At 40.7% G+C, this 20,689-nt stretch overlaps 1 protein-coding gene across 1 annotated transcript in view; it reads right to left on the bottom strand.

The window, feature by feature from the left end:
- Positions 1 to 5,432: 5,432 nt before the first annotated feature.
- nfat5b (nuclear factor of activated T cells 5b) overlaps positions 5,433 to 20,689 on the bottom strand; it is a 30,498-nt gene continuing 15,241 nt past the window's right edge. Inside the window, exons 2-13 of the mRNA XM_070931184.1 lie at positions 20,532 to 20,657; positions 17,221 to 17,851; positions 16,270 to 16,456; positions 14,444 to 14,634; positions 13,927 to 14,099; positions 12,470 to 12,604; positions 12,324 to 12,376; positions 9,754 to 9,886; positions 9,099 to 9,173; positions 8,803 to 8,906; positions 6,763 to 8,590; positions 5,433 to 5,969 (exon numbers count right to left, since the gene is read on the bottom strand). Of these exons, the coding sequence (XP_070787285.1) occupies positions 5,731 to 5,969; positions 6,763 to 8,590; positions 8,803 to 8,906; positions 9,099 to 9,173; positions 9,754 to 9,886; positions 12,324 to 12,376; positions 12,470 to 12,604; positions 13,927 to 14,099; positions 14,444 to 14,634; positions 16,270 to 16,456; positions 17,221 to 17,851; positions 20,532 to 20,657 (3,875 nt within the window). The 3' untranslated portion in view covers positions 5,433 to 5,730. The remainder of the gene's footprint in view (positions 5,970 to 6,762; positions 8,591 to 8,802; positions 8,907 to 9,098; positions 9,174 to 9,753; positions 9,887 to 12,323; positions 12,377 to 12,469; positions 12,605 to 13,926; positions 14,100 to 14,443; positions 14,635 to 16,269; positions 16,457 to 17,220; positions 17,852 to 20,531; positions 20,658 to 20,689) is intronic.

Below are 20,689 nucleotides of genomic sequence, written 5' to 3'. Positions count from 1 at the left end.
AATTGGGAAACAGCACTTGTGAGAGCAGAATTTACTTTTCAAGTGGACCGTAGATGCTGCAATTTTCACTACCCTTTATATAGTAGTGGGGGATATAATGTTCGTCCTGATGGTGGCACTATAGGAGAGGCCAGTGGGTCACTAAAAACGCTATTCATCCCCAAGGACCAAGAATCATTACAATAAACAGAATTCTGGCCTTTAGTTTTCTAAACTCTTAACTCCATCATTATGTAAAATAGACCACTTTACTTTTATGTGTCTATATTTTACATAGATACACTTTAACACTCACGTTAAATTATTATCAGAATCAGAAACTGTTTATTGCCAAGTAACATACATTACAAGGAATTTGCCGAGGTCTGAAGGTGCTATTGTTTTGACAACAAATATGTAGAATATAAAATAAGAATAATAATAAAAATAAGATAGATACAGCTTTTTAAGCAATTCACCTATAGTGTAAAACCTAATGCCTGGATCAAATCTCAAATGGATTAGACACATGGAAATGTAATGTCACTCATTTAGTTTAACACAAGACATAAACTCAATGCCTGAATAACATAAGTGTTTAACAGGACACATACTGTAGCCCACAGTGAGGTGTATATGAGGATGGTTGCAGGATTAAGGAGCCAGAGGTCATGTTCTCATGCAGCTGTCAGCATAATTGTCAACCTTTTTGAAGTCAAAATTAGGTTTAGGTGCTTTCCCAATGTTGCTCAAGGACTAGTCCTGAGTGTAGTCATGAGAAACTACAACCAGCCATCAGTCATGAGCCAATAAATTCAGTTGTGTCAGGTAGGGTATGTTTGCATGGTAACAACTAAAACTAAGAAAACATATTTTTAAATCAATGTGAAACATTAGCCTACATGAAAAAAGATGAAATAAAAGCTCAAAGGCCAAACATTTAAAGTATATATGTTTAATACAGATAGCAGCAAGTTTACAGAAATTTAATCGCAAGAGAATAAAAAAAAGTCCCAACGAAAGCCAAATATAGAAAGTTTTTTTTTTTCCCAAGGGTGATTATTTGACAGTTGTTCACGTGGTTAGAAACAAAAAGGCAAAATTTCCCCCTTGCTCCTTCCAGCACCAAAAATAGGCTGTTTACAAGAAGAGTGGTCCACTTGTGTCCAGAGTGAAGAGACTTTAAAGATGTTACAGAAGTGTGGAGGAAGCAAATGGTTTTTGGGAATGTTTTGCAGAATTTGTAATTCACATTGTTCCTAAATTACAGGACGAAACAAATCTAGTGTGCATTGACTTCTACTAGTCTGAATAAGAAGACGTGTGAAAACGACACGACATCCTGAAACAAACCAGAACGATTAGGAACCACTGTACCACTCAACAGTAAGCCTGGATACATCCCAAACCTCCTCATAAACCCTGTAAGCAAGAGGGGAATAAAGACTGACAAACAATTAGTGACCCGTCTCACCCCCCAAAAAAAATCCATGTCCGAGATGGTTGTTGAGAAGAGATATTTGCATTTTAACTGACTAAAAGGTTTAAAAATCAGTTTCAGGCGGCACTCAAAGCATCAGAAAACATTTCAACAAGCGACATAAATAATAGAAAGAACATCTACTTTGGTTTTCTACTTTGGAGAGGCTATTTAGAAAAATATATATTCAAAAACTAACAGATCTACATTTACAGTATATTAGCTGCATAGCAGTTTCAGAGAAAAATTTGCCTGTATCTACGTCGTATAACATAAATGCAATGGATACTTCAGTACAAACAAGTGAGATGCATGACAGAAATTGCACAAAACATTTATCAACCACAAACACATTTATCTGGTCACTGTTGTCGAGGATTTTAAAGTACACTTAAAGTCTTATGGCTTAAAACATTCTAATTAATGAGGACTAATCATCACTGGCAGAACCAGCGGGGTGTTAAACAGGCAACAACGGTAAAACATCAATCTGGTCTCTACTGCAACGTCTCCTCAAGGCACATGTACAATATCTACTTGTGTCTAAAGTGACATTTTAGGAAATAATTAACAATTTCAACACATGTGACAGCAGACTCAATTTGTTGATATTAAATTTAATGGTAATGTTAAAAGAAAACCACATCTTGTTCTATTGCAAGAAACAGAGAAAGTCAAGAATCCATAGCGTCTTTAGGAAATATGAGAACTTTTATCAACAATCCCCCTCTTTTCCATACAATTAGTAGTGACTGTATAATGAGTCACACATTTATATATTTCTGATCTCCAGTTACATTGTAAATACACAAATGAGGAAACTGTAATTTCAAAAAAGTAATTACCTCCCCAGTATGTGTATAAAAGAACATTCTGCATCTAAGTGAGACATTTACAGCCATGCTGTATAATCACATTCAGTACTATATTCATAGTAAAAATACTGAAATTTGTTGGTCCTGTTTTGAAGGATTTCTGATTTTGACAGAAAAACTGTTTGGTGCCGTTTTGCCCTGCTGCTAACTATTTGGTCAAAAAGGACTACAATTATAAGCCTTGAACAAACACGATATGTACATTAATGTGTCTATTATTACAACTACACCTTCCAAAATCACAAAAGAGTAACAGTGCACAGAAATGTACATGTCATTCATAGTGTACAAAGCACTTTGCTATCTCATTAATCATCATCACAAGGTGCCAGTTACAGTATCAGAGGGGGCAAAATCACATTGTTGTCATCAATACAGTTTCAATACAGTATCTGAACACAACTATGATTACGGGAAACAATTTTGATAATAACCAACATACAAATAAATTAGATATGCGTCTCTGAAAAGAGGCACAGGTACTATACCGATAAAAAAAAAAACGTTAAACGTTGTAAAACAAACAAAAACAAATAAAATCATAAATACGCAACACTGGAAATCTTAGTTCTTCTATTTCACGAGTTGAAGAAAGCCAATCACAGATAGCTCTTATCTCCAAAGTCAGGTTTCCTTCAGGAGTAGGGTCCCTTTAAAAACCACTCGGACTGCTCAAACTGACGCACTGTAGCTCCACAAATCACATTAGTCAAGTTTACATAATCTCCATCATAAAACAACAGCTGTTTCTGATTTTAAAGTGTATAAAATGTAACGGCGTTCATGTGTTTCGAACAAACTGTACATAGAAAACAAGACAACAACTGAGGCATAAAACTGAGCTAATGCCGTCATCATCAGAGACCAGCCCCTTGTTCACGCATACACTTAAAAGTCAAACTAAATTTTTTTTTTTTTGCCACAACAAACACACAGAGAGAAAAATGTGGCAGCAGGACATCGTGCCTAATAATGAAATCTGTGTGTTTAGGAGGCAAAAAACAGTCTCAAAGTTAACTTGCAAGTCAGAAAAAAAAGAAAAGCTCACGAGCCATAAAACTGGCCGGTCATCAGGATTCATGCAAAGCGAGATTCGAGTCAAACTTTGGTCCTGAGGCCACTGGCCAACTGCAGACGAAGACACTAAGTCTTTACAACTTGCACAGTTTGTGAAAACGTGTAAAATGGGCTCTGTTCCTGCATGTTAATACCTTAACCTGGATGAGATGTATAATGTACAGCTGTAGCCAACAAGCTATTGCTTCTCCTCGACATTCACTAAATCCATCACATCAATAAAACTGGTTAAAAAAAGGCTCTTTTCTAGCTGGTTTAAGAATACTATTCTAGTTCATGCGTGCCTGACGCAGAATGATGACATCAAAAGGACACTGAAACACATAATGAGCTAACCCTTATGACAACAATAATAATAATATACTATATTACATTCTACTCTCTACTGTAGATGCATGTATTTAAATAAGAGTTATATGTCAAGTGAAATGACTTTATTTGAATAAAAACGTCTTGATCCACACTTTTCCTCATTTGTACAGATTTGTAAGCTGGTTTTCAGGAATAAATAATGTATTAGGTTTTGGGAATGAATAATGATAGTTGTAACATGGCTGGTAATGAGATGCACTTGTTATGTTACAACCGTAAGGCTACATTTTTTAACCAATAGGAAAAAGGTGGTTTACAGTAACTTGACTGCGTGATTGATTTAATGATACTGGCTTCGAAGAAATTCCACTGGAGATGTTTTTGCGAGTCTGCTATAATACACAAATGTTCTGATCCATGTGCATGTTAAAAAATGTATCTTCTTCACTGTAAACAATGAGGAAGAGGCAGCTGAAAAAAAACCCACCACCTCTTGTGGGACCATACTGTACCCTCGGTGAGTAAAGTGGTCACAAAGAACAGCATTGTAAAGTGCTGCACATGCATGTAAAAAAACAAAGGCCAATATTTGTTTTATTTCTACCAGCAAGCTTTCTTAAAAGATTTGTCTCTTTGTAATGTATTAAAAGGAGAGTCTGTTCTACAAACTGACACAGTTTGGTTTTGAATACAGACTAAATGTTAGCCTGAACATGTTTGTATACCTATATCGCAAAGAAGTATTTAATATTGAAAGATGTGTTTCACAGCTGCAGGTGACCGTCTTCCCTGCACAGCTGTCGGCTGAACTACAAATATTCTTTTATAGGTATTACTGTGCCAAACAGGTCTAGACAAGACTAGACCTCATTTAGACTTTTGTAGATATCAAAAAAATGCCACATTACTTTAGAAATACACCTACTGAGCACAGTTTCTGTCTATATCATATCATTAATGAAAGCCAGTCTCAGAGACAGCTAGAGTGAATTTATTGATATTATCAGGTGCAAGCTAGCTGCTAAATCTTGAAATAATCTTTAATAATAATAATAATAATAATCTATCTTTTCTATTCATTTCTGCTGTTCTTCTACCTCTCATTTCTCTGCCTCCTCTCTGACCTTCTTTTAACACACTTTCTACACCGTCGGGTGAAAATAATTTCAAACCACGTCAACATCGGACTACCTTCGACATCTTTGATGTATTCAACCATACATACCACTAGCCTGTCCAAACATTCCTGTTATGCCACGCACTCCACCCTCCATGCAACAAAAAATACAAAAGGAGTATTAAAGGGAACACTATTCGTGGAAGCCACTGAACACTTTGGAGAACACACACAACGCCACGAGAACCGAAAGATGCTGCAAATAACATCACTGACAATCTATCTACACACATACACAAGACTTCACAAGTTAAATGAATGACAAGGACACTAAGTTACTGCACGTTCGGAGGGAAAGGTGAAGAAAAGCGCCAAATGCTGCCTCTCTCACCGAACAGTGATGACAATTAGTCTGTTATTGCCTGGAGTCCATCTCATTTTGCACATGCATGTTTTAACAATGGTGAGTCAGTCAGACATGAAGTCAATAAGAGACACTCAGCCAAGAAATTCCAAACCAAATTCCTAGTTCATTGTCTGGATATTAATTTGTCCAGTTTGTCCTTAATAATAATTTCATGCTACTCTGGAGAATAATCACGAGGCCTTTATTTTGGGGGGGGGCCTGACTCAACAAGGTCACAATGCTTAGCTCACCTTCACTTCTCTTTCCTAATAAATCCCAAAGAAGACCAAATAATGTCTTAGAAGGGCAGAAAAATATTTGGCGATCAGATATAAGCACCTAAGTTTGTCTCAAACGTCATGATGCATTCGCAAACCTTCAACTGCATGTGCTTATCAACAGACAGTATTTTGAGTCTTTTGTCGACATTTTACAATAATTATCAGTAAAAAACAAAAGACAAATCCATGAACCTGTATGAAGGTTAGTATGAACGAGTTAAGTTGCTGCCCGTCTCCTGCAGGCTGACCAGCAGGTCGTCAATCTTCTCCATGTTCTGAGAGGCACTCATGCTGTTCTGCACAGACCCAGACTGAGACAGGGACTGGCTGAGCAGGGACTGGATGTGTGCGTCACTCTCTCTTTGGTTCTGACCAGACTGGCTGATGGCTATGATCTGATCTGACAGCGTGTTTCCAGGAGTGTTCATCAGCTGGCCACATTCTGCAAGGAGGGAGCAGAAAAAGTTGGTCACAGCGAGTTTACAAACCTCACATTTAGTAGTGTTATCAACACATACTAATGACATGAGAGACGTGTTTGTTTCAGTTGTGTTCATGTGTGCACATGTGTTTGTAATGCAAGTTTCTTTGTGCTTTTCATATGCACACATACTTTCGTGTTCAACTGCAGTTCAGTTGGTAAAAATATTAGTACATTTCTTTCAAGTGCACTCAAATAAAATAAAAGGACAACTAGCAGAACCTGAAACTAGGTGAACGTGAAGACAATGGCTGAACTTATTTCATTCATTGCAATGTGAACTTTTCTTTTTATTTTCCATTTGTTTTATACCTCATTTTGTTTAAAAAGTCAGTTTTGCCAATAGATGGTAAATTAGAATATCACAATACTGTCGTATCACAATATGGTTCCCCTGAAAGACAATTATCAATAATATTTCCATGAATTCTTGCACATAGGACCTAGAGAGCCTTTGAAATGGTTATTAAGCAATTCATTCATTTATATCTAATTTGACAATAAAGATTTTTGGGAAGTAAAAGCAGATTTCTTTTTTTTTCAGGTTGCATATAGATTTCCAAATTGGTTGCCCATTTACTTTCCCATGCGACAGCTCTACTGCCCTTTATGTGGTGCAAGGAACTTGTTATGGACTCTCATTGTGGTCTCATTTCTCATGGTTGACATCATTTCTGCCATCTGAACTTGTTTGTAGACATTAATGCTATATAAACAGGTGTACGGGTGTGCACCTATGTAATCAAGTCCTTACCGTTCTGAATCCCGAAAAGGAAGAGGCCAGGTTGTTGAGGCTGGCTGGGCTGATTGATGCTCCCACTGACAGAGGTCTGAAACAGAGTCCCTGGCTGTTGAACAGGGGAGGAGGTGGTCGTCTGGAGGTTTGCCACGCCGTTCTGTGAGGCAAACATGGCTGACTGCGCGAGCTCCTGAGCAGCCAGGCCCCCCTGCAGAGAGGCCATGTTAGACTGAGGCATAAAGAGGCCCACAGGCTGCTCTTGCCGGTTGTTTGCGCTGCTGCCCAGCTGCATCGGCTGTTGCTCCTGAAACATGACTTGCTGTCGTGGATCAGTGGGGTTCCCCAAGGTCATGGGCTCAGAGCGATCCTGCTGGTTTACTGTCACCATGCTGGCTTGGGAAAAGAGCAGAGAAGGGTTTTGGGGCTCTTGGGAAACTAGACTGCTGCTGGTCAGCGGTGGCATCTGGCCCTGGCTGCTGAACAGGAGGCTGGAGGCCTGGTCCGGAGTGGACAGGGGGTTGTTGCAGAACAGAAGGCCAGCCTGCTGTTGCTGCTGCTGGCCTGGAGAGAGTGTGTTTGCAGATGGATGTGGGGAGATGTTCTGAAACAGGGAAGCCTGCTGGGCTGGTTGTGTGTGGGGCTGAGGCTGGGAGGGCTGCTGCTGCTCCATGGGGCTTCTCTGCTGGATGGGGGAGAGCTGGGTCTGAGCCTGAAATACTGATTGTGGCTCAGGGGCAGGAGTTTGTAGAGCACTAAGGAAGGCCAGCTGCTGCTGCTGTTGTTGTTGTTGTTGTTGTTGTTGCTGTTGTTGAGCACTACTGGCTGTAAGCTGAGAGGGCAGCGACGTCTGAGGGAGGAAAAGTCCGGGGGTTGAGGGCTGTTGGTCTGGAGACTGTAGTACTGTCATGGTGTTTTGGAAGAGAGCGGCCTGGACCTGTTCCTGAGAGGCTTTCTGAAACAAACCCCCCTGTGGATCTTGTGTTTCAGCCAAGGAACTGGGATTGTGGAACATGGGTGGTGAAGGGTGTGAGGGTGTCTGCTGGAGGAAATTGGTCTGAATGGAGAGCAGGTCACTGGCCTGCTGAAAGAGAGCGGCTTGTTGCTGCTGTTGTTGTTGTTGTTGCTGCTGCTGCTGCTGTTGCTGTTGTTGCTGCTGTTGGGCCTGTTGGAAAAGGGTCCCCTGGTTTGGCACCACTCCTTGTGAGGAGCCCTGCTGTTCTGCGTTCTTACCCTGAGAGGCATCCTGAAACATGCCACACTGCATCTGAATCTGTGACTGAAACAGCTGCTGCTGTAAATTCTCCAAAACCTGCTGCTGTTGCTGCTGTTGAAGCTGTTGTTGCTGAATTTGTTGCTGTTTCTGCATCTGTTGCTGGTGCTGGATGTGTTGTTGCTGCTGTTTGGCCATTGCGTTGTCAGATTGAAGTGGTATGTTACAGAACCCTTTGGCTTTAAGTTGCCTCACTGCCTCCTCCAGCTGGGCCACTTCGTCTGGGGGGAACAGCGGCAATTGCTGCTGTTGAGGTGCGGGTTCTCCACACAGCCTCCCCACAGCTCCAGAGCCGCTGCCGGCCCTCTCTTGCCCGAGGCCCTCTCTGCGCTCCAGGAGGAACTGCTGTGAGCCTTGCTGGAGCAGGGAGTCGGCAGGCACAGAGAAGGAGCTGGTGGCTGCGATGTCCTGCTTCTGGATAGTGCTTAAGGGCTCTGTGTTGGTAAAAACAGGAGCCTGGCCTTTGTCAGGGTCACCTGCAGGCTGAGACAGGTTGTTGGGGAATGGTCTGTTTTTATTTAGACGGCCTGCCGTCATGTCTGGGTTCTGCTGGGCTGGACACAAGTCACCAGTCTGCAGAAAACACAAAATAGAAGATAAAAGACGTGCTTTATTTTGCTTTTAGATTTTATAATCAGTTTAATTGTGTTATTTTTATTGTTAAAACTGTCCACATATAACACCTCTCTTGTGGACAAGAACTGAAAGAGAATTAAGTTTGAACTAAATTGAATTTTACTGAACATTTATGTAAACAAAAAAGAGGATACAGATCAATATATCACCTTAAATACACCAGAAGATTGGAGGTTGCTGGTGACCTCCATCGGAGTGACATCTTCTCTCTTCACTAAAGGCAACATCGAAGGTATCAAGGTACCATCTAAAACTGTAAGAGCAACATTATTCTTAAAATGTTTTATTTTGCTTTGTGTTCAGCAATTCAAAACAGTCCATTGTGAACTAAAACGTGTAATAAAGTAGAGACCTGACTCTATGTACAGTGTATTAGCAAAACACAGATTTCAAATGGGAAGCTACAATCCTGGTTATGCAGAATATTGAATGAAGGGAAAAGAACCTTTAATTTGTTCATCAAATGAACAAGTCTTCACTGGAGAGGGCATCTCTTTCTTCACAGAAACGTCGTTTTTTGCTGCAAGGGCAAACATCAACAGATTTTTAGCTCTATGAGCCCACAAAACTGGAAAATCATTGTAAATATACAGCATAATAATAATGTTATTAAGAAAGATGCTAAATGTGGTGCACAGGACTGTAAATGACATCGTTCATTGTTTCATTTTAGTTACTTTGATGATCAAATCTTTCAACATTGTTTTCTGCTGAATGTAGATGACCCTAATTCCCTGTGTTTAGAAAAGGGCTGTGTATTGTGCTCTTGGAAGATATTGTCAATGATTGCTAATACTTGCTCTGATCCCATTGAACTGTGTGTGGTGCTGTTGAGTAAAAGTGACGATGGATCAAAAAAAGCATAAACTCAACAAAACTGTGATGCAGCTCTTGTTTCTGTGGTACAGAAAATATGTGTAAAATAAAGTTTGGGGTGGTTAAGTACAATACAACTTGTTTTTTACGATCAAGTTGAGAAAATGAGTGCGCCAGCTGTGGTGCCAGGCAGTAAATCTATAGTACTTTCTAATGTAACTGTAAAAAGAGACATTTTAAGAGAAACTTCTTGTGGTTTAGTAGATTAATGGACTGGAACAAACCTGAATCTGGAGTGTAGGTAAAAGGCTGAACATCATGGGATCTCCCAGCATTCGTGACCACATAGATTCCCACACATACTGAAGAGGTGATGCTTTGGTTCTGGTATGGAGGAATCTTCACTATCAAGTGATTCTTTGGGGGTGATCATTAAAAAAAAAAGTTAGTAAAAAAGAATAAATACTACAGTAGAGTCTGCACTTATCTAATCAGAGTCAAAGGCAGAGTTAATTATAAAATAGTGAATAAATACACAACAATTAAAGGTACACTGTAGATGTTTTGACCACTAGCGACAGAGAGGAGCAATATTTGAAGGAGTAGGTCATCACTTTGTTTGTATCTTGCGCTCTTCAAGCACATCACGAGCATGGGAGGGATGGATACACATACAGTGCATCCGGAAAGTATTCACGGCGCTTCACTTTTTCCACATTTTGTTATGTTACACCCTTATTCCAAAATGGATTCAATTAATTTTTTTCCTCAAAATTCTACACACAACAACCCATAATGACAATGTGAAAAAAGTTTTTTTGAAATTTTTGCAAATTTATCAAAAATAAAAAACTAAGAAATCACATGTACATAAGTATTCACAGCCTTTGCCATGAAGCTCAAAATTGAGCTCAGGTGCATCCTGTTTCCACTGATCATCCTTGAGATGTTTCTGCAGCTTAATTGGAGTCCACCTGTGGTAAATTCAGTTGATTGGACATGATTTGGAAAGGCACACACCTGTCTATACAAGGTCCCACAGTTGACAGTGCATGTCAGAGCACAAACCAAGCATGAAGTCAAAGGAATTGTCTGTAGACCTCCGAGACAGGATTGTCTCGAGGCACAAATCTGGGGAAGGTTACAGAAAAATTTCTGCTGCTTTGAAGGTCCCAATGAGCACAGTGGCCTCCATCATCCGTAAGTGGAAGAAGTTCGGAACCACCAGGACTCTTCCTAGAGCTGGCCGGCCATCTAAACTGAGTAATCGGGGGAGAAGGGCCTTAGTCAGGGAGGTGACCAAGAACCCGATGGTCACTCTGTCAGAGCTCCAGAGTTCCTCTGTGGAGAGAGGAGAACCTTCCAGAAGGACAACCATCTCTGCAGCAATCCACCAATCAGGCCTGTATGGTAGAGTGGCCAGACGGAAGCCACTCCTTAGTAAAAGGCACATAGCAGCCCGCCTGGAGTTTGCCAAAAGGCACCTGAAGGACTCTCAGACCATGAGAAACAAAATTCTCTGGTCTGATGAGACAAAGATTGAACTCTTTGGTGTGAATGCCAGGCGTCACGTTTGGAGGAAACCAGGCACCGCTCATCACCAGGCCAATACCATCCCTACAGTGAAGCATGGTGGTGGCAGCATCATGCTGTGGGGATGTTTTTCAGCGGCAGGAACTGGGAGACTAGTCAGGATAGAGGGAAAGATGAATGCAGCAAAGTACAGAGACATCCTGGATGAAAACCTGCTCCAGAGCGCTCTTGACCTCAGACTGGGGCGACGGTTTATCTTTCAGCAGGACAACGACCCTAAGCACACAGCCAAGATATCAAAGGAGTGGCTTCAGGACAACTCTGTGAATGTCCTTGAGTGGCCCAGCCAGAGCCCAGACTTGAATCCGATTGAACATCTCTGGAGAGATCTGAAAATGGCTGTGCACCGACGCTTCCCATCCAACCTGATGGAGCTTGAGAGGTGCTGCAAAGAGGAATGGGTGAAACTGCCCAAAGATAGGTGTGCCAAGCTTGTGGCATCATATTCAAAAAGACTTGAGGCTGTAATTGCTGCCAAAGGTGCATCAACAAAGTATTGAGCAAAGGCTGTGAATATTTATGTACATGTGATTTCTCAGGTTTTTTATTTTTAATAAATTTGCAAAAATCTCAAATAAACTTTTTTCACGTTGTCATTATGGGGTGTTGTGTGTAGAATTTTGAGGAAAAAAATGAATTTAATCCATTTTGGTATAAGGCTGCAACATAACAAAATGTGGAAAAAGTGAAGCGCTGTGAATACTTTCCGGATGCACTGTATCTGTGACTGCAGAAGGTTGTAATGTAAATGTGTACTGGACTGGAGGCAGCAAGAAAATGAGCAGATTGAATTTAGACAGTGATGACTCTGCATCCAGTTATGAAGATTTGTCTTATAAATTTACGGATAAATACCGAAGGTCTGAGCATGAAACGCTCTCACCTTTTTTTACAAGACTGTTTGTTTACAAGAAAACTCCACAGTGTTCCTTTAATAAGAAGCTAAATGACATCCAATGAGTTAAACACAAGAACCTTTTTATTAGGTGCAGATTCAATCAATCCATCTACATCTGACAATTTTGTTTACAAGGGCACAGGTTTAAACTGGACTGTTGAGACACACTCAGTATAGCCTTTGAGAGTGTAATTAGGTCAGAACACAATGGGACTACTCAAACCTTTGAACCAGCAGCCATTTAAGATGATTACATCTAAAGCCCCATACAAATCTGAAATGGCTGCTTCTATCTACTCAGCTCATTAGTAATTGGCATTAATCATTCTGTACAAAAAAGCACAAGACCAATCACATTTTTACCTGGTGAAACAGCTCCATGTCAATTTCAGCCTCTGCCTTCCACGACTTCTCATCTGGAACAGACAGAAGATGAAGCATGTTAACTGGAGAAAAAATTTAAATGCACGCAACACAAAATATCCATGGACAAAGGACTAATTTCTTACCAGAAACATTCTCGTGAAATATGACTTTGGTGTCTTTAAGAAAGTTTTTGCCAATGATGAAGACCTCTTCTCCTCCTCTCACGGAACCACTGTGTAGTGACTTCTTCAGGATTTCAGGGACTCCTGCAGGCTGAGCTGTAAACAGAGCAGATAGAGACAGCTTGGATGATGCTCCTTTCTACTGATTATCATACCATGGTTTCAATACCTAGGTTTTATAGACAAAATAAAAGAAGCAGATTGGTTTCAACTTATTTTCACACAGATTAATGCCGCTATTAATGCAAAAGTAATGTTTCCTGCTCTGAGAAGACTCTATTCACTGCTTTTTACAGTCAATGAGGCCCTCTTATGATGAGGTCGACTCATAAAATGAACAAGAGACTATAAAACATTAGAGAGTTTAATTTAATATTTTTGTCTCAACATAACTGTTAAAATAACACAATTTCACACTAAATGATTTGTTACTGACAAACAATGGCAGCTGAAGGCATTTACTGAACCAGGCTCATATATTCAGGGGGGCACTGACTTTTTAAGACCTTTTCAATTCCCCAAATATATAATATTACATTTTTTCATTACTTCCCTGAAACTGGAACTCCCTGAAGGAAATTAAATTCAATGCTATTTGAGTATTTTCGGGTACATTTGCAGATACCCTGAACAAAGACAACTCAACTACTGGCTTCTTTCTCACAGGCCTCCAAAATGGTAAAAACCTTTGAACAACCTGAGGCTAAAAACTACTCCCCTTTTCCTATAACACATTTCACAAGCCTTTTTTACTACTCTGCACCACACACACACACACACACACACACCACACACACCACACACAACACACATATGTCAAGGGGGATTACTATTTTTTTTTGTTTTGTGGAAAGATATTTCCCTGGAACGCATGCTGGCTCTGCGTAAACAATAGAAGTCCACACACCTCTATTGTTTTGTCCTTTCCTTCTCTTTCTCTCCTGTCTCTCTCAAAGCAGTTCTCCTAAATCCACTTAGTCAGAAATCTTCTTATGGCCCTAAGCGTCTTTCCTGTTTATGAAACCAACCACACCCTCATATTGTACGCACTATCAAATAACATATGAATCTGAGGGGATCTTTACACATTGTCTCCAAATGCAGACATCAGGCGACAACAGTCTCCTGACATTAAAGCTACATTAAACTTTATAGTGGGACATCTCCTGTTCAAGAGAAGAAAATAGCTCAGTTTATAATGGTAATTATTAACTAAGTAGGTTACAGGTCAACTGTTTGTTTTGCCTCTTTTGAAAGTGATTTAATGAAGTGAAATAATACACCAGAATCTATGCAACAATTACGTATTTGTAAATATCTACCTATCTATCTAATACTTTTTTTTTCAGTGGTTCAACAAATATACCAATTCCTATGACAGCATTTCCACAGAGACAAACACAGGGAGACTGACTTACTGCACAGGATTGGAGATGAGGGAGTCTGTAATGTGAGCACTGAACCATCTGGACGGGGGACATTGACCCGAAACACCAGCCGAGCACGTGTGCTCTTCTTCTTCGACCCAGCCACACCAATGCGAGCCTCGACGTCAGCATTACGGAGCTTCAAGATCCCAACACAGTCCACCCTGCACAGAGAGACAACATTAGCTTGGAAAGCTCGCAGTTTGAACAACAAACTTTACAGTGTTTGCTAAACTAGCAGCTCTTCACTAAACACTAAATACTCCAGCATCTTATTACCTCAACTGATTTCCCCAAGGGGATCAATCTACCTTACAGCTCAAATGTGTGTCCATTATGCAGTCGCTTTATTGAGCAACTGGTTTGAATTGTCTGTGAAGTACAACTGGTCACATAAAAGTAAAACTAAAGCTCCAAAGTTTGTGGTTTAACGTATTAAAATGAAAATCTTTACTGGTAACATTTATCACAAAAACAACCCAATTTCAATCTCGAGAAAAGTACGTACGCTAGTGTCATGCTGGTGCTTGGATCAAGGGACACCTCGATGACGGTCGTTCCATCAATGTCCACCTCTTTGCAGGCTGTGGTGTTACGGCCGGTCACCCTGCAAGCTTGGTAAAATCCATGAGGCTTTACACGCCCGGTATCGTTCCCCACAAACACCTGCAAAACCACTGGTTCATTCACTCCCTCCAGCTGTGTAAGTAAAAAAGGACAAGCAATATATACATTATAAAGATTGTTACCAAACTAGAAAGGCAAAAATATGATACATACTGTAGGTAGATACAGGAATGGTCTCCTTTTTGTGTGAGTGAGAACATTTGGTTCAAGACTGTAAGTAAAGACTGTGCCAAGAAAAGCATGAACTGCTAATTTTCAAAGTTTAATCAAGAAGAAATGAATGTGTGTCATGTGAAATGTCAGGATCAGATCATTTTCTATCCTGGCCTGTGCTGTTACAACTGCCTGTGACTGAACCTGTTCCTTTGTCTCTTCACGTTTTCTCCTCTTGCTTTGCAGATGCTAACTAAGTGTATTTCCTTACATGTCCAGCAGATGAGGGCATCTGCTCTGCTTGACAATTGTTCTTATCAAGCAATTAATAGTTAGTTAGTCTTAGCTTGTTTATCATCCCATCTTCATTCCACCTTCTTGTGCAATCTAGTCAGCCTTTTAAAAGCCTACCTGTTTGTCATCTTTTGCAGTTACCTTCTATTTCTGACATGCCCATTTTCTGTCAGCCCTGGCAGTACAAACAAGCCTGTAACTGATCCAGCAGAACTCGCTCTGCTTCGTGCCCAGATTCATCTCCAGATCACCTCCTGGGCTAATATCAACAACAAACTGACCAAATTAATGATCCACCACTGGACAGTGTCTCTGGTCTGGCTCCTAACTCACTCTGTCTTCATCTTCCTTAGTCTCCAGAGGAAAGCCAGATGTCGAAGGTCCAGAGATGTGCAGTGCTGATTTGGAAACGTTCCTTTGTGTTTTAGCTCCAGATCTCTGCCATTTTCACAGATCATTCTAAAATTGGTTTTCATGTCACCCTTGGCACAGAAGAGCACTCTCCTAGGAAAATTAAGTTAGGAAGATCAGTTTCTTCTGTGGTCTAACTATTCTCTCAGGGTCGGGAAACCATGAAAAGTCTACTACATTTTCAACAGCAAGGCTAAACACCACCGAACCTTCGTTCTTGAAAGACGTTGGGTAGTGGAGTCTCTTCCTGTGAGTTAATTGATGGTCTAGAGGGGTGAATGATGGGGAGAGATTGCAGTTTTATAGTATTAATGACTACCAGACCTTTCCTCACGCCACTATCCGAATGTCCTCTCGTACACAAGAAATATCAAAATCTAACAGGCAGATTGTCATAAAACTTGACGAGTGTATTCACGGCTCCCTGTCAAACCCTGAAGCATTTCATTCATGCTGGGCCTGAGGAGGGGCTGTTCAAATCCAGTCCAAACCTTTCTGACACAACAGTTCTACAGTGACACTCCACTCTCCACATATACAATATAAAGCACTATAAAACCTTTGGAAAATATGATAGGAAACAATAATGCACAGCAGATATAGCAAGAGATACTGGATTAGCCCTGGTATTGCAAAAAAATAAACACCTACCGAGCATATCAAGGCTCTTTCCACTTTTTGACACACAATGACCTTTACTTTTCCACCTAGAACACATTTAACATGTTTTGCCCCACTGCTCCCATGGCTCTAAGCAAATTTTGTATATATTCACAATAACCCAATCATTAACTTAACCTTAAAGCCGAAAAGTCATTACAGTGGCCATGTCAGGGGTTTAACAGGTACCTTTACAGTAGGGAAGCCCTGCTGCGTGCGGTCCTTCACTGACCCTCTGCTGCCTTCGGTCAGATAGCGGGCTCGGTGCTGAGTCTCAGGCTGGACGAGGATCTTCAGCTCCTTCCCCTCACTCTTCTGTGGGTATTGCGTCAAAAGAGTTCCTCCTTTCTGTTTCGTTGTCTGAGGATCATCAGAGCTGCAACAAAGACCGGTTTGACAGAGACACAGAGAGAGGATCACTTCTAATTCCAACATGTTTAAGCAATTTTTATTTCAGTTTGTGCAATCTAGCTGGCATCTTCTGGTATTGTGGTGGAAAAGGCAAAGAATGTCTGGAACGACGCTGTCCTTATTTGTTTGGACCCCCCCACCCCATGGTGGTCTGAGCAATGCAGAGTTAACAGGCCCTCCATCAACCAAGCATATTCTATCCCCAGCTCTTAAAGCGTTCAGAGTTATCTGTTTATTTAATCTGCTCTGCTTATCCTAGGTCTTTGAGAGAGGCTCTGTGATTCACTGTGGCTGACCATTGTTTGTACTTCAGTATCCTGCCCCTCCCTCCCTTCTGATCTAACCGCTCTTCTTCAGTCAGAGTGTGGTGGGAAATACAGACAGAGTAGTTTGCTGAAGATTTCCATCTGTGGTGCAATGTGTCATTTCCTAATAATTCCTATTCTGACAGCAAAAATGAGATTGTATGAGAATAACCAGAAAGGCCTTTAAGACAATGGTAACACAGAATCAAGGCTGACAACCTACTTAACTGTGCAATAGTATCATTATTATCATCAATATAATTTAATAAAGAATATTAAATTAATAAAAAGTCATTGTTTTCTTTGGTCAGTGATGGGTGACAAATTACAGGAAAAGCTTGCAGATAGTTCCATACAGAGAGGCTTTACTGGAGGGTTTGATGAGTATGTGTGTGTGTGTGTATATATATAGGGTTACACAAACCTTCCTTTGGGTCCAGTCTTGTTGTCAGGGCCAAGCTGTGACAGGACAAAGTGAGGACCTTTGGCACTGTCTGCATCGAACACATCCATGCTGGCTTCCCCTGCAGGCACAGACTTGGGACCAGGCCTCTGGCGAGGGGTACGTTTGCGGGACTTCCGTGGCACCTCTGTGTTGTCATTGTAAGAGACGGTGCTCATGATGCTGAAGTTGGAGAGAGAGTCATCCATCCAGATGCTGCTACTCTGCTCGGAGTCCAGGGATGCTTCATCCTGGCAGGACATACGGCTGTCATCAAGCAGGTCTTGTGGAGGTGGAGAGATGTTCAGTACGGTGCGGCGCTTAGATGGGGTCATCTGGTGATGTGCCTGGGCCTCCTGGGATGTTGCGCCTCTTCCTCCCCCTAAGTCACTGCTAACCCTGCAGTTACCGCCATTGCTGCCGTTACCATTCCCACCTTCTGCTCCGACAACCTCTGGTACCACTCTGCTGCTCCTGCTGTCGTCTGGGTCAACATTGTTGCCGTGAACTGGGTTCTGGTCACTAGCTGAAGAACTGGAATGCATGGCGGAGCTGGAAGAGGTGGAAAAAGCACTGCGGGGGCCTTCCATGGTCATAGAAGAGGACATGGCATCTACAGTGCAAATAATTAGACAGTAAATAAAGGCATCCCAACCAGTGTTGGCTAGCAGTCCCATTTAAGCAGCAAAATTTTGTTCATGATTGTTTATTTTTTGCTTTTGTTTAGTATTTTTTTTTTTCCATCCAATTATTATTTCCCCCTTTTCATTGGACCTTAGTCTGTGGTGCTGATGATATCTGAGGAGTTGTAAATGTAAGTATGTGAAGCGCAATATAGGTGTGACTAAAAGAAGAAGAGATGAGAGGTGAGAAGCCCCCCTTATTTATGTTTAATTTTGGGATATCACTACAAATCCTTGTGAATAAATTAACTTGCAATTGAATGGATTTATCATTATTATTAGCATTTTGTTCATGTTGAATTAATTAGCCAAAATAATGAAATGGAGAGGGAAGTTCAAAACAGTAATATGTACAATATGATGCATGCCAATTATTGGAGCTTTTATTTTCAATTTTTCTTTTGCTACAAAAGTTAATTTTGTTGGGACTGAACGTAGCCACAGAAACAAAATAAACAAGCTTCTGACCTATGAAGCAGAGAACTGCAGACCATTTTATATGCAGACACTCCCTGCTTCAGAGGGAACTTCCTGGAATATAAAAATGAGACAGCGAATGAGCAATAAGAGCTGAACAGTAAAAATTTATTCAGATTTAAATAATAATAATAATAATAATAACACAGGGTATTTTGTTTGTCAGAAAATGTTGCTCCAGCATGCTGACGTACACTGTAATTCCAAAAGCATTCAAATAGTTACAATGAACTAGATGAAGAGTGGGGAAAAGTCTGGTTAAATTGCAGATTGTAAAAAAAGGAGTTAGACTGCTGTTGACATTCTGGACTGTTTGGTGACTCATTAGTTTACAAAACACACAGTCGGAAAGACAGAGAGGCACATAAAACGTATGGAGGTAGTTTCATTTTGAGCAAGTATCAAAACACAAAGACATATATGATCACAAACCAATCACATACAATAGCAACCCAAATCCATGAACAAATACTGTTGCATGTTCAACGCTATTACAGATGTTGAGAGGCGGGTCCCTCTATCAAACCTCACTCACTACATGAAAGGTTTTAAAACAGCAAACACAGTGCTGAGAACACTGTTCTGCTAAACACTGAAATACTGTGAAGTCTGTTAAAAGAACATCTTTTTGTAACAAAGAACTAAAATATACTTCACCTGCAAGTGGCTGTGATGAAGTCCATAAGGGACAGACATCTGCATTTACTAAAACTCTCTCTAAAGCCTTGACAACTACAGCTACAGTGGAGCACACTCTAAACATCAAATGTGTTTCAAATTGAACTATAGTGACTTAACTATTCATCTGATGGCCATTTGGGAATTTTCAGAAGTGAGTTGGGACTAAAGAAAATAAAGAATTCTTCAATTTAGAGTGCTTGAGACAAAAAGCCACATGAATGCTATATTTCAAAACATTATCTCTCCACTATTAATTCGTTTGGACTAAATGGGTGGCAGCTCTTCTTTCTTTCTACTTCTTCTGGTGCTTTTTAATGGTAGATCACATCCACTTTAATGTTGTATCACTGCCCTAAACAGCTCATATTTTTCAACTACTCACCAATTGGGAGGGTGGCTAAGCAAGTCACTTCTCAGAGGAATGTTTCATATTTGGACACAGCTATGTATCAAGAGAATGCACAATAGAAATGTGAAGGGTCAAAGGAAAAGGGACACCATGAGACGCAGCATTAGTGTCTCGTAGACGCATATGTTGAGATTTCTAAGAATTAGAGGTAATTCTTTAAATAGGCTTCAAACCTGTATGTCCTTTGTTGTGTACTGCACTGTGCGCTCATCTTGTTTTGTTCTTTTGCAATGTTTAATGTCAGCAAAAAACCAGACAATCCAACTTGCTCATTTCAGTGAAGCACTTCAATGTTTCCAATGACTAGTAAAGGATGTGTTTAAATGAGTAGTCATGAGTCTACACACGCCAACAGAACATCTCTGGTTCACCTAAAGTGCAACAAAGTGTTTTAAAAGTTAAGAGTGACCCTTTTCCATCTGCCCACACAGCAAGCATAAAGATCAAGGTGTTAAAAATGTCCTGTAGACATAAATTGTGCAGTAATTAGCCAGCAACAGTATATCTACATATATATTTCTGGACTTCTGTATTTCTCTGCCAATATGATTTTCTCCTGTAAACAATAGCTCCACCTTGGAAGTGCAAAATGGTAAAACTGTGATTACAGCCACTCAAAGCTTCCTAATTCTCTAAAAAAGTGTTTTGAGTCTGCAACACTGTGAAACAATAAGCTTTGTTGGGCTCGCTCATTATTATTGGGTACTGTGTACGGTTTAAACCATTTATCTATTTTATAGTCTGAATCACAAAAACACATTTCAACACTGCCAGAGACCACGACATACAGTATTCACAACAACAATCCCCTCGACCAAATATCTCACAGTCGGACATGTTCAGTTGATTTTACCCCAATGACATACTTTTTCTTTTTGTGTGTGAGGATCACAGAGCAGCCGGCTGGTTGTCTGATGGACTTTCCTGCAGTATACAGGTGTTTGTTTTGTTTGACTGTTGACATGAGCTGCGTTTTTTTGGGGTGGGGCATGATCAGTCCTGCTCGCAGAGGAGAAATAAAGATAAGAGGAACAGGATCCTACCTGATGCTAGAGCAGCTGAAGGGGGAGGCCCTGCCTCTCCGCCGCTCTTTTGACTCATGACTTTTGGGCTGTGCTGAGTGGAGGAAGGCAACTGTAGCTCTCTGGGGAGAAGGTCATACGCTGATTCTGTTGAAAGACAAAGGTGACATGTGAACAGG

Source organism: Enoplosus armatus, chromosome 1 (genome assembly GCF_043641665.1).
Source record: "Enoplosus armatus isolate fEnoArm2 chromosome 1, fEnoArm2.hap1, whole genome shotgun sequence".
Taxonomy (NCBI): domain Eukaryota; kingdom Metazoa; phylum Chordata; class Actinopteri; order Centrarchiformes; family Enoplosidae; genus Enoplosus; species Enoplosus armatus.
The sequence above is the reverse complement of the archived record's forward strand: the minus strand, read 5'-3'. Positions and strand labels throughout refer to the sequence as shown.